This window comes from Mesoplodon mirus (assembly GCF_964341445.2).
Source record: "Mesoplodon mirus genome assembly, chromosome: 4".
In the NCBI taxonomy this organism is placed as follows: domain Eukaryota; kingdom Metazoa; phylum Chordata; class Mammalia; order Artiodactyla; family Ziphiidae; genus Mesoplodon; species Mesoplodon mirus.
The window spans coordinates 139,804,743-139,819,277 of NC_138979.1; the positions used below are offsets into that span (position 1 = coordinate 139,804,743).

Below are 14,535 nucleotides of genomic sequence, written 5' to 3' on the forward strand. Positions count from 1 at the left end.
TTTAGAAATGTTTAAATGATGATGTTCCCAAGAGTGACCACATTCAAATTATGACTTGGCTAAGGATGAAATCATTACAGAATGAGACCATTAATAATGTGGGAGAATTGGGGTATTAAAGTGATCTACATAGGTATAAACTTTGAATTGTGGCTTAAGTTCAACTTTGTTCAAACTTTGAATTATGGCTTAATGCTGCTTTCAGCATTCTCTTGTCTGGTAAAATAAGAGAATTTTGGTTATTATATTATAGAAACATGAACACTTTGCTATTTTTAAACCTTTATTGAAATATAATTTTTATGGATATCTGAGTTTGCTTTTTAAATACTTTTGAGTTGTCACCTACACACGTGAAATGGTAATACATAATTGCTAGCTTTTTAACATGCGCTTGATCATTGTTTTAATAGTAACCTGTAGCCTAAGTCTAGCCAATTTCAAGAATAGGCTGTGTATTTGAGTACTAAACTGTTGCTTACGGTTCATGAGTCGGAGCTAACTCTTTCAGTTAACATGGACATTGAGGAATATGATACTTTTTTTTATTTTTTACTTTTAAAGTTGGCTTATAGTTTACTTACAGCGAAGTATAGGAATCTTAAGTGTGCAGCTCAGTGAATTTTTACAAGTGTATACATCCATGTAATCATCATCCAGCTTGAGATATAGTAGATTTCTAGTACCCCAGAAAAACCTTTTGTGATCCCTCCTAGTCAGTAATCTCCACTCAAGGGTAATAACTATTCCCACCTCTATCACCATGGAGTAATTTTCTTGTTTCTGAACTTCATGCAGCTAAAATTATGTGATATGCTCACTTTTATATCTGGGTATATTTTATGTACTCAACATTTGGCCTGTGAAAGTCATCCATTCTATCACATGTGACAGTAATTCCTTTTTCATTATTGTATAATATTTCATTGTATGAATATGCCCAGTTTCTTTTCCAACTATTATTGATGGATATTGGGTTATTTTAAGTTTGGGGCTGTTACAAATGAAACTATTTGGAACATTTAATGTATATGCACATATGTATACATTTCTGAGCTTATACCCAACAGTGTATTGTGAATCATGAAGTACACATATGTTTAGCTTCGGTAGAGACTGCCAAACAGTTTTATGTAACCACAATCATGCCTAGCATTTTTCAACCCCTCTCCCTATTATCAACTTTCATATTCTTTCACTGATTGTATTCTGATGGAATTAAGGGAAAAATTGCCTTAGTGCATGCCTTGAATTAGTTTTCTTTGCTATATGTGACTATATTTAACCCAATTGCTGTATAAAAGAATATTTCTAAATGTTATAATGAAGCTATATGACATTTAAATAGCTCCATTAAAAGTTTAAATAGGAAAAGGTTCTGCTTATTACCATAATTATTTTGGTTTTATTCTGTCAGTCACCACAGTTTCTTGATTTACTAATGTAACCTTGTTTTTGCTCACAGGAATTGTCTGAGCATCAAACCTGCCTGTTGAATGAACTTTATCAATCCGTTTGATATAAATTTCTATTGATTAGCTATATTTCTACTCAGGGTACCTGAAGTTGTTTTGGTTTTGTGAAGTGATAGGCTGTTATTTTTGGCAACATTATCATTCTTTGTCAGTATGGGCACTGTCAGAATATATCAAAATGTAATTTACATGTATACATGAATATGCTGTTTGAGTTCTTTTATGCAGTTATATAAAAAGATATCAATTAAAAATTTTAAATATACATAAATATAAGCATAAGCACTTAAACTTCTCTCTGTTCCATTTCTGTCTTTTCACCTGGTGGAATGTGTATACATATGTTCATGTGTGTGTATGCACATATACAGGATATGGGACAAAACCTTACTGATCTCAGGTAAGTTAGAAGGAAGACTAATCTGACTTCATGAGGAATACTAGGAGCTGACTATAATTTTCTAAGAAATTAATTTGTACTAAAATCTTAGCTGAGGAAGATAATTACAGAGAACAGACTGGCAGATAGCCAGTCCATTCGTTCCTGTAGATCAGTGATTTTACAACTTGATGTCCATCAGAATTACCTGGAGAGCTTGTTAAATACCCAGACTATTGGACTCCACTCCTTGGAGATGCTGATCTAGTAAGTCTAGGGTAGGACGCGGGGATGTAGGTGGAAATCTGTACTTCACAATTTACTCTGCAACCCTGGGCAAGTTAGTTTTTTTGCTTCGGTTTCCTCTTCTATAAAGTGGAGATAATCTTACTCTCCTCACAGGTACATTGTGAGGATATAAAGACATAACATGCATAAATGCTTATTGCAGTGCCTGGTACCTGGGAATTGCTCAGTGAATGAGCACTTAATAGAGTAGCACTTGTTTTCATTTCTTTGAGCTGTGGTCTCACTGTTAATGAAACTCAGCTGTGGAGTCTGAATCCCATGTAGACCTGTTCTTATTCCAGGGTCTGTAGACGGCCCTGCCATGTCCCGACTCCTCATTAGCAAGCAAGCTGTTGGACCAAAGGAGGGAGGAGGAGGAACTGGGTTAAGTAGTATGGAGGCCCCTCCTCGCTAGAAAGCAAACTCAGGGCTGCCAAAGGCCTGTCGTGTTCTACAAAGTGTTATTTTTGTCTTTGGAAAATAGCAGCTGATATTTGTAGAGTTGTGGTAGAACAAATTAACTGTAACAAAACTATTTCATTAATGGTCTCATTTTTTAAATCATTTCTAAACATTTTTTTGAACAAAGAAAGTTTGTTCCCTGACAAATGTAGTTGATAGAATGTTGCCTTTCTGCATGTGGGGTAAATTTAGTGTTTTGGTCATTTTTAATTCTCCATGAGTTGAACTAATAGGGACTGTTCTAAATGATTTTCATCATCAGTTAATAAATATGGGAACTTGGAAATTTTTGGAAATCAAATGATGGTAAATGTAGGAGCCACAAAATTTTTGAGTGATATAAATTATGGGTAAGAGGTTACACCTCTTCACTGAGAAGTGAGTGAACCGTTCTTTTTCTGGAGCATATGTTAAACATTCTTGCTCAATATCAAACCATTGACATTGAGAATCAAATGCTGTTTTTATTAGAAAGTTTCATATAAAGTATATTTTTAGATAATGCTTTCATTCTTATTCTTAATACCTCATACTCTATGGCACTTTTTAAAGTTCCCATTGCTCCTGAAGATTAAAGAACTTGAAAAATTTCACAATCAGCCAAAATGTAGCCTTAAAGACTCATAATATGCAAATGCGAAAAACTCAAGCTTGTTTTCACAGCAGGTAAGACTTCAGAGCCACAGCCTTACTTAATTACAGTTTTTAAACAAGAACATTGTTATTTCCTTAATAGTTGTTAAAGAGCTTTATCAGTTAGGCTCCAAATACTTGATTTAAACTAGCGGAACAATAATAATTATATAGAATGTGTGGAGGAAATGCACAGCATTATTTGAACAGCAGTTACACAAAGTTACAACATAGTTCATTTTGCATACACCATGTGGTTTGGAATTTTTCTTTTAACGTTTTATCACATTTTACCCAGAGTGCTTTGTATATGACATTTTATTTTTTTATTTTATTTTTTTAATTAATTAGTTAATTTATTTATTTTTGGCTGCATTGGGTCTTCGTTGCTGCGTGCGGGCTTTTTCTAGTTGCATCGAGCGGGGGCTACTCTTCATTGCCGAGTGCGGGCTTCTCATTGCGGTGGCTTCTCTTGTGGAGCACAGGCTCTAGGCACGCGGGCTTCAGTAGTTGTGGCACGTGGGCTCAGTAGTTGTGGTTCACAGCCTCTAGAGCGCAGGCTCAGTAGTTGTGGCACACGGGCTTAGTTGCTCTGCGGCATGTGGAATCTTCCCAGACCAGGGCTCGAACCCATGTCCCCTGCATTGGCAGGCAGATTCTTAACCACTGCGCCACCAGGGAAGTCCCATGACATTTTAAAATACAGTCAAAACTAAAGATTAAAGAAGTCCTAGACTATATGACATCTGAAGTCTCAAATTTGTAGTATCTAATTCAATTTTATTTAACATTAGACACTTTTTCCATTACCTTTATCATTTTCTTTATTTAAGCTTATTTGTAAAGTGGAATCACAGTAATATAGAACTCAAATCCGAAGTCTTTTTAGTGAACGAAGATGATACTGATTTCCTATTGGCAAATGTATTCCCCCAGTGGTGTTGGTGGATGTGTATTGATACATTTTCCCTAAATTCTTACGTGGCACATTACTAAATGATCTGCTCAGTGGGTCAAAGAGTAGTCTGTAGTCATGGAACAGAAGGAAGGTGAGGAGCCCACAGGAAAATCAGATCCCTGGCTTTCATTCATCAGACATTTACTGAGTGCCTGCTGTATATCCTGAATATAAAATAAGACACTGTCCCAGCTTCAGTGAGTTCCTGTAACTTCTAAAACAGCCTAAGTGGTACTCTCTGGCCTTACATAAATACTTTTTGCACTTTCTAGTGGATAAGGTGCTTCAGATTATTTGCCATTTAACAGTGAATGTGGAAAAGAGCTGTAAACCTATTTTTCTTACTCCAGTTGACATTGTCACCATTTTGAATTATTTGGCTTTCAATTGTCAAGAGATCTCAACATGTTTTTATTTTCTGAGTCTGAGTTACGTATTAAGGTATGATAAGAAGTCATTAATTCAGAGTTAACTAATTTAGAATTTGTAATCATTAAAACTGTAACTGTCATCATTGTTGAAGAAAGAAGTTGCAAGTTAATATTACAAATACGAGGGGAAATGCCACATAATATATGTACCTAGAATGATAAACTGTCATGTTGCACATATTTAATTAATATACACATACAGAAATATTGTAATACACAAATGAGCAAAGGTGTGAGTTGCTGCCTCTGCCACTACTAGCTACATGACTGCAAGCTGTCTGGGTTTTCTTTTCTACTTCTATCAGATGAAGAAATTGACCCACGTGGTCTCTTAGTGTCAATCCCAACACTAATAAGCTTTAGTGGTTCTGAATTCAACAAGGCAGACCCATTAGAATTATTGTCTCCCAAAACACTTCATTAAACATTTGAAAAGTCATTAGAACTGTATCTTTTAAAGACTGTTATCGTTCAACATGTGACTTTTCAGAATAACTTAACCCCAGAGTTCCAAATTAATATGGTTTTATTATGTTTGAATTATACTAGGACTCAGAAAAAGAACCTGGTTAAGGTACTTACAAGATGTGTCAATTATTAAAGTAAATAAAAGGTAGGTATTCACTCATTGTGCAGTATGTGAGCATTTTGTTTAGACCATCAAGAGGAAAACTTTCCTTGTAAAGATACTTGCCAAATTAATAATTTTGATAATCTGATTAGGCTATTTGGGGTTCCCTCTGAAATACATATTTATCATGCACCACGGCTATAGAGTAAGGCCTTGTCCATGTATCCTAAGATTTATGAGTCTTGTACAAGATTGCAGTGGTACTTTATTACCAGGTTGTAGAAATTTGAATTGTGATCATTATTATTGAAACACAGCTGCAGATTAAAGTGATTTCCATAAACCAACTGTTGTTTGGCTAGTGTCAGCTTGTCCCTTCAAGGCATGTATTTGGGATGCATTACATTGCCTGATTGTGGCTCACTGTCTGGACTTGGCTGAATTGTTATCTTAAATGTGTGTTTGTTTTTGTCTTTTTTCCTATAGGTTAAAATTCTGTGTCACCAGTTGCTGGTCCAGGTGTGTGACCTACTCAGGCTAAAGGACTGTCACCTCTTTGGACTCAGTGTTATACAAAGTAAGTCTCAATCCCATCTCTGATGGAGTTAGCCAACTGTCCCTGAGGAAATGACATTTTATAGCTGTAACTTAAATTGAGCATATTGTTATGTAATTATGATTGTCAAAATACCCATAAACTGATCATGATTTTTAATCTAGTACTCATATTTTAATATGAGTACTGTTCTGTATTTCTTACAAGTTTAGAATTTTAGGTCATGAGTTTATTATGGTTTGAACTTAAAAATTTGTTCCTCTTTAGGGGTCTGGGTTTTCTGTGCTTGCTCTTTTATGTTTTAATGAACTAAGCTTGATTTTTGTTTCTTTGCACTCAGGGAGCAGCTGGCGCTAGTAGGAATTTAATTTAATTTAAATTGTTTTATAATTTTTAACATTAAAAGACATTTAGACATAATAAAACTGACTTTCCTCTATTCAGGTTCTCTTGCTGTTGAATATATAATATAACAAAGTGATCTATTAATTTACTCTTTATTTTCTGTTTTTCCTTCCTTACCCCTTCTCTTTTTTCCAGTCAGAACACATGACTTGGAGATATGGGATCAGTTTCTTCTGTATACTTTATGTGGAAAAGATTTTCAAGCAAAGGGCTCCATATAAGCTTTCTCTGCCAATAACACCTTAGTCAGAGTTAAGTTCCCAGGGTTTAAGTGCAGCCATTCCTTAAAACGTTCTTTCAAATCATATTTTAAGATTTCTCTAAGTTAGTCTTCTAGATGCCAAAAACCTTTCAAATCTTTGCTCAGTTTTCCAAGGAGACCTTTTTTTGTGAAATTTATCTATATTTTATATTTGGATATGAATTATTTTCTACTACTAGAATTGGTTTCAATTTAAAGGCTTATGATACCTTGAGAATCTGGTTAGTACCATAAAATGCTTAGGTCTGCCGTGTTGGAAAGTATATCATGATCAACTGATCAACAAGTTCGGCTCCAAAATGTGAGCTGTTTTCAGTTGTCTAAAAAGACAGCTCTGGAGAGGCCAGAGAGCATGGAGCAGGAAGTGAGGAACCAACCATTTGCTCTTCAGTTTCTTCCTGTGGTAGTGAAAGCAATAAAAACACAAATGCTCAGCTCTATCCTTGTATTAGTACACATCTCAGTCATTCTTTCAAGGAACGGTCTGGGGGTATAAGATGCCCTACAGATTCTAAATAACCTTACTTTTATTTTGTACTCAGAGTTAATTCTTCTTACTACAGCTACAGCCCCACTGTTGATCTTTGTTGTTGAACAAGTCAATCTCATAAAACCAGTTTACAGCTTCCTTAGGTTTCAAAATAAGAGTTTTTCAGATGTCCTTTTTAAAAGGGAGACTGCAGGATGGCAAAAAAACATTGGAACAGGAATCAGATGACCTGGTTCTGATTTTGGTTCTACCACTAGCTAGCCGTGTGGCTTTAGACATATCCCTTGCCTTCTCTCCATTGCAGCTTTCTCTCAGGTCAAATGGAAATCACTGTTCCACCTGTTTTCAGAATTGATGTGTGCTTGAGAATTCCTGAAGTACAGAACTCTGGTCAAACTGTCAGATGGTAGAGACACAGTGATAGTTTAAAAAAATATGTATGTGCCATTATGGTGAACAGTCTGTTCTATTCATTATGTTGCTTCTTCAGACAGGAACGCAAGCCAAATACAAATCAGATTCAACAGGAAGGTTGTCTGATCTTGTCCATTTCATGTTTAATTGGTAACATAAGAGAGATGGGAGATAGTTTTAGTTGTCGTGATAAGTGGATTTTAGTAGCGTCCTCTTGTTTTGGGGACCTCTTCCTTACCCGTTTTGTCCAAACTGGTTGACTTAATATGCCATTCATAGACAAAAAGTAGCTTTACCCTTCCTGTTCTCTTATGATGCTTTTCCAGTCAAACTCCAACATTCAGTCATGAGTGACAGTGTGGTCAAGTGTGTTATCCTTGAAGTAGTCAAAGAGACACACTTCTCTTCCAGAATGAGTACATTTGTATCCAGGGCTTTCCAAGAGCATGCCCCCATAGTGATGGTTAGGGGAAAAGGAAGGAGCTTTTTTAAAAAGATTGAAAACTGTACAAGATAGGAAGGCTTTTCATATGAAATATCTCTCTCTTTAAAAGAGTCCATTGGGAAATCGGAAAATTTTTACATTTTTTACCAGCTTGTTTTCACATGTTTAGATCATTTTTACATGGGTTTTTTAGCAGTCTTATGTTCTGTTCATCTTAAGAACATCATTCCCTTGAAGAAATATTTTGACATTCATTCTTGTTTTGCATAAGATTCTTCTCCTCTTCCCACAAGGTCAATCCCAAAGGCAGTGCGAGTAATGCTTTATCATTTCTTCATGCTGTTTTATGTGGAGGAGACAGAGAAGGAATAGTCTAAAAGACTTCTCTTCACAAAGCACATGGGTCTTAAAGACTATTCTTCACAAAACACATGGGTTGGAAATGAGTTGGTTCTCATCAATGTTTTCTAATTTCTTACATAACAATTAAGGCGGTGTTTCTGCCCTGTTTCATTACTTTGCACTTATGAGATGAGTCCTCTGTCAGCCAAACAAGAGCATGTTTTTCTAAAACCGAGTAACACCCACAGTGTTGGAAGTTAAACTGTAAGTTATAACGACCCCAGAAACTAAGTAAAAGTAAGGGTTGGAATCTAATATTTCTTCTAAATGTTAACATATTTTTAATGAGACGTGTTCTCTATTGCAAAAGTAAAATAATTCATAAAGATTGTCATTAATGTCTATCCCACAGAACCTTTTATCTTTTAATATCCTGTTGAGTTTTCTTGGTAATATGTGAATTCAGAGTACATTCACAAATCTTGAGGCTTTTTTGAAAAACCCATTTCTTTTCTTTTAAAAAAATCTATCCTTTATCACCTTGTCTCCTTTTTTTTTAATGTGCAGATAATGAACATGTGTATATGGAGTTGTCACAAAAACTTTATAAGTATTGTCCAAAAGAATGGAAGAAAGAGGCCAGCAAGGTACGACAATACGAAGTCACTTGGGTGAGATTACATTTATGAGCAAAATTCTTTTGATTTTTTAAAAGGTTTATTTTAATTATTATACATTAGAAAAATATCTTAACACTTTATACAGTAAAGATTGGGAAAGGGAAATGAATTATAAGTTCTAAAATATCACATTAGTGAAGTATTAATAGCTTATAGCATGTAGCAATATATTTTGAACATCTGCTAAAATAATATTGGATAATAACTTTTTAGTAATCTTGGGATAATGTTTTGAAATGAAAAGCATGGAAAAAGTACTTGTTCCTGTTCTTTGGCCACGTTAGTTGTCAAAACTGATGGTCTAGAAATTATTAGTCATTTTAAAATCCACTTTTACTATCCTTACATTTGATATTTTGTTACTTTATTGAACCGGTGCCTTCCATTTGCATAGGGGAGCATTCACTGGGAATTTACCTAGTGTTTTCAAGATCACCCCCTCGCAAATCAGTAATAATCCCCAGTGTCTAATCCTTGATCCTCCAATTTGTATTTAAGAATTCTTGGAGTAAACTGGAAGGCTACTTCAAAGCCAACTACAAAGTAAGGAACATGAATGTCTAAATAAACAAACAGCATGTTAGCATTTGGTATGTGGAATGTCAGACGAACAGAACATTGTAATGAGGAGCAAATGGTCACCACAGGGGACAGAGCTGAGAGAGGAGCTGGATCTCAGCTAGAAATTTCCACTGGCATTTATTTTTATCTTCCCGTATGTTGTCATGGGCATTACAGTGAACGAGTATCAGATATAGTTATAAAACTTCCCGTTTTCGCATAAACCTGGTATCCATCTAGGACAACTGAGACAACTGTCTATCCGCTGCAAGCCCCTACTCATTAGAAGTAGATCAAACCTTTCAGTGTTTACAAAGTAACTTGTAAATAATGGTATTTGTTGTTTTTGAAACCCACTTTTGAAGTAACTAGAAACAGCCTGATTTGTACGCATGTCTTTGTTTAGGGTATTGACCAGTTTGGACCCCCTATGATCATCCACTTCCGCGTGCAGTACTATGTGGAAAATGGCCGATTGATCAGGTATGAGGACAGGGAGAAATTCTGAACCGTTATTTTTCTACAGTACTCATCCTCTAACATATCAGATAAAGTACTTGTGTTTATTGTTTGTCTCCACCTGCTAGAATATAAAAGAGCAGGGATTTAAAAAAAATTTTTTTACACACGCATGTATCTTCAGTCCCTAAAACAGAGGTACAGTAGACACTCAATAAACATTTGTTGAATGAATGAGTGATAATGTTAGACTCTCATTGAAAATGTTAACCATCTCATCAGCTCACATTTTCTCTACTCCACATTTTCAATAACAAATCAGTCACCAAAAAGATACTTCCTTTAAGAAAGAACTAGCACTCATGTAAAGTGGAAAGTTGGTTAATGGATTATATTCTTTTCTGGTGGTGGTGTGGGGAGTGGAACAGCAGCAGGAGCTCTGTCCTATAAAAATGCATGGGTGTTTATATAGCCTGGTTTTCTTTTCACTTTTGGGGTCTTGCTTCTCTTCTTGGCAGTAGCTTTAAAGCTAAGATTACGCCCAGTGGAGGTATCCTGTGAGAATCTTAGATGCAGTTTGGCAAGGGCAGGTAATTGATTCTTTTTCTGGAGGCAGGTGCATGAATAATACTGTGCTCATGATACAGACTCAGAATTCCCCAGTTTAGAAGCTCAGTTTATTATTTGTATAGGAGGATTCAGTGCTGGAAGACTTTCAGAGGTGATTTTGTTGGCTGATAGAAAATACTAGAAATGTGAACTCTGTGTTTTACTTATTTATTTTTAAATTTTGAGAAAACCCACGTAAAAGGGACAAAGATACCTGTGGCTAATGAGTTGTATCTGAGATTTGCTCTTAATATTTATGTTACTGCCACATGCAAATTAAAAAGTAAAAAGTATTAGCCCGTAAAGAATGTTTTTAAAGCAGAGAAACTTTTCTAGTTATTCTCAGTTTATATAAACTTTTACTCAGTTTACTTAATTGGAATGGAATGTGCTGGAAAGAAGGAAAATATATTATTTAGCCACTAATTAGCCCCCTGGGACTAATGAATGTTTAATTGATCCCCATACTTCTGCCCTTTTCCCCAGTGATGAGCTAGTCCAAACACTGTGTACTCAACATTATAAAAAGAAGTGCTCGGAAAAGTCATAAGGGAAAAAAAAATTACATAAATGCTTTATTTTTAAATTTTAAACTTTTCATTTTTAAACACAGTCTTGGTTAAAGTAAACCCGTATGTTTTTATTATCGTCAACTAATGAGCTATTAATCTCAGGTGAACATTCAACCTAAAGTAATAGGGAGACAAATACTCATCAAATACATACACACACACACACACACACACACACACACACATTTTTCTTGCATTTTTACTTTGATCACAGAGGCGTCCTGTTTGCCTGTGACATTTTTTGGAGCTTGACCATATTTTTCCCCAATCAGCACTTCTTACTCAGTGTATTTAATGGGGACTGTATTTATTTCTGACCTCAATGGATTGTAATGAGTGCCCTATTAGTATTTCCATTTGTGACGACTATCATGATTCTTACAACATGTGCCTATAAAATCACACCCATAAAGTAACAGCCACTTAATTAAAAAAAAAAAAGACTTAAGGAGAGTTTTCAGTTTATTCATTCTTAGAGGAAAAAAAGACTATTCATAGTTAGGCAAATTCTTTTCTAGTAGGGCATATAAACAGAAATATTTTGAAAAGGGCCTTAGTGTATTTGTAATGTGCTCAGATGAAAAACAAAACAAAAAAGGACAGCATAACATTCAAGCCAGGATCGTCTCCTCAGATTTGTCCTTATTTGTGTCATGTGTGCAGCATCACTGTAGCAAAATTATTTTAATACAGACAACAGATGCCTAGGCTTCTATTCTAATACTTGTTCAATGTAGTATATCCCACATTGGAGTGGAATGATTCAGATCTGTTTTCCATTCTCTGAATGAATCAAATGCTGTTGGCCATAGGAAGTGTTATTTTTGCAGTCTGGGTAGTCTGACTTGGGGTCCTGACACCCTGCAACCTTGGTGAAGCAGCAGTTAGGCAGCAATCCAGTATTAGCTACAACCTCCCCCTTTTCAGTGAGTGAGGAGGGAGGGGGGAGGAGGGAGCAGGAACAGAAGAGCTCTTGTCACCAGATGGATAGCAGGATTCGGGTTGTTTACATGCCTTTAGATTGTTCCATCAAAATGTGAGTTCTGTTTTATTTTCCTAGTGACAGAGCAGCAAGATACTATTATTACTGGCACCTGAGAAAACAAGTTCTTCATTCCCAGTGTGTGCTCCGAGAGGAGGCCTACTTCCTGCTGGCAGCCTTCGCTCTGCAGGCTGATCTTGGGAACTTCAAAAGGAATAAGCACTATGGAAAATACTTTGAGCCCGAGGCTTACTTCCCATCTTGGGTAGGCACTGTTTTCAAATTCTAAAGTGTTTTCTCTAGCACATTTCTAGTTCATTGTGTGGGTAGTCATGCTGCTACAAGAACTGGGAACCCAGATGTTTGATGGCCAGTACACCCTCCATGACACCCAGATACACATTTCATACTTGAGAGCGTGGCACATACAGTCTCTCGATGGACTCAATCTGCTTATGGCTTATGAGGAAGAGGATTGCTATCCATCCTAAAGATGGTGGAACTTGGAATTTGCCAGCCTTCTTTTGGCATTTATATAGCCTTGACCTTCTTATTTACTCTTAAGTCAAGCAACATTTTTTCCCTTCGAAGGGAGAAAAACATTACTCTTTAAAAGGTGAGATCATTCACAGCTTCTCGTGTGTTGAGGAAACAAATATAAGTAAACTGCTTGATCTGACCACCATCTCCTTCACTCACAAAAGAGGAGCAACCCCCTTACTTCAGCAAGAAAACTTAGGTTATTTGAGCACTGACTGTCTCAGAGGTCCTTTCTCCATCCCCACCCTGTTGATATCGCTTCCCATTCTTCCTCTAGGTCTCTGCTGAGACGTCTCTCTCTCCCGTATCTTCAGCCTCTACCCCAATTAACTCTTCTTAAGTCAGAACATACTTTGTTTGCTTCACACCTCCCCATCCTCAGGGAAGAAAGGAGGGAGGGAAAGAAGACCTACCAATCTCGCCTTCCCTTCTCAGTAAAGCTTCTTGAAAAAGTGACTACGTATATTTGATTTTTTAGCTTCTTTACTTCGACGTGTAATCCTCAACCCACATCCATCTGCCTTCTTTCCTCACCACCCCCTCCACTCATGGTGCTGTCCTTAAAGCCAGCAGTGACCTTTAAATTGCCAAATCCGGTGGACACTTGTCACTTCTTTTCCTGAATTTCTCTGCTGCATTTGACACTTAGTCACTCACATCCCAGGAGATCTCCTCCAAATTAATGCTTTTTACAACCACCTATGTGCTGGCACCTCCTGAATCTGTTTCTCTCCCCTATATCTATAAGACAGCTGGTTACCCATAGGCACCTCACACTCAGAATGTCCCAAATCAAATTCTTCTTCTTACCACCTCAATTCCCTGTGTTCCTACCCCTGTGTTCCTAACCTCAGCCAGTGGCACTGCCATCCACCTGATCACTTAGAAACTTGAGTCACTCGGCGCTCTTTCTTATCACCCTTCTTTCTCCCTGTGCCATCCAGTCAACGAAAACATCCTCTAACATAAACCCTTGATTCTGCATCACCCAGCTTAAGAAATAAGATTCGCTTGTATTTTTGTTGCTCTTAACTTCCTAAACATTACCACGTGTCCTCCCCGTCGTGGTTCTTCATGTTTCCCAGGCTCCAGCTCTCATCAGCACTCCTGCAGATGCTTGTCCCTGCTTCAGGCTTTACTCACAGCTTGCAGAGGAGTTGATTTTGCTTCTGATTTAAACCTTCATCTGCGGAGTGAAGCCCAGGCTCCCAAGCATGACCTAGGAACTTCCCAGCATGTGGTCCCTGCCAGCCTTTCTAGCTTCCTTTCTGATTGTCCTGCACCTTGTGTGTTGTGTTGTAGCAACACCCAGTAATTTCTGTGTCTCCACACCTACTGTGGTGTTTCACACGTTGGGCCTTTCTGTCTGAAGCTCCTTTAGCTGGTGAGGCCCCCTCCCTGTTTTACCTGGCTACTCCTGCTCATCAGCTCAGGTGTGGTTCCCTGGGCAGACTGTCTAGGTGCCCAGTGCCCCTCCTCTGGGCTCAATAAGACCCTGAACATAAGTATTTTATTTTCAAATGCTCTGTCTCTTGCACCCAGTGATCTAAGTGTTTCTTAGCATATTCTAAAGGACAGGCATAAACTTAACCTTTTCTGTTTCTTCAGCATTTCACATCACGGTGCTCAATATAAGCTTTTGTTCACTGGCTGACAGTGCTTCAGTTGTTCAAGAAAACCCACAAAAGATGTCAGGCTATTGCATAGCAATGTCTGTTGGGCCAAAATTAACCTGTATTTACATTCTCTAGTTATCATCAGGTACTCAATGACCCTTGGTCTTTAAAGCAGAGCTTCCCATTAGTGTGCTATGGCACCCAGGGTGCCGAGATACCAGCTTCCTCAACCCTTGCGATCACCAAAATCATCTACTTCATTGCCCTTACAGATATTATTTTCTAGGGGTTCTTTGACCTGAAAAAGGTTGACAAGTACTGATTTAGGTGATCTCCATGTAAAAGAAACCTAGAAAGAAAAATCTGTAACTTGAGTTCTCAGCAAAACTTGATTATTGGCCAATA

General features: G+C 37.1%; 1 protein-coding gene across 2 annotated transcripts in view; it reads left to right on the forward strand.

The window, feature by feature from the left end:
* Positions 1-14,535, forward strand: part of FRMD6 (FERM domain containing 6) — an 81,291-nt gene that overhangs the window by 45,468 nt on the left and 21,288 nt on the right. The window contains exons 3-6 of one of the 2 annotated variants that reach the window (XM_082617416.1): positions 5,684-5,774; positions 8,679-8,782; positions 9,759-9,835; positions 12,053-12,239. In XM_082617416.1, coding sequence (XP_082473542.1) covers positions 5,684-5,774; positions 8,679-8,782; positions 9,759-9,835; positions 12,053-12,239 — 459 coding nt within the window. The remainder of the gene's footprint in view (positions 1-5,683; positions 5,775-8,678; positions 8,783-9,758; positions 9,836-12,052; positions 12,240-14,535) is intronic. The other variant, XM_082617417.1, reaches the window with a different exon arrangement.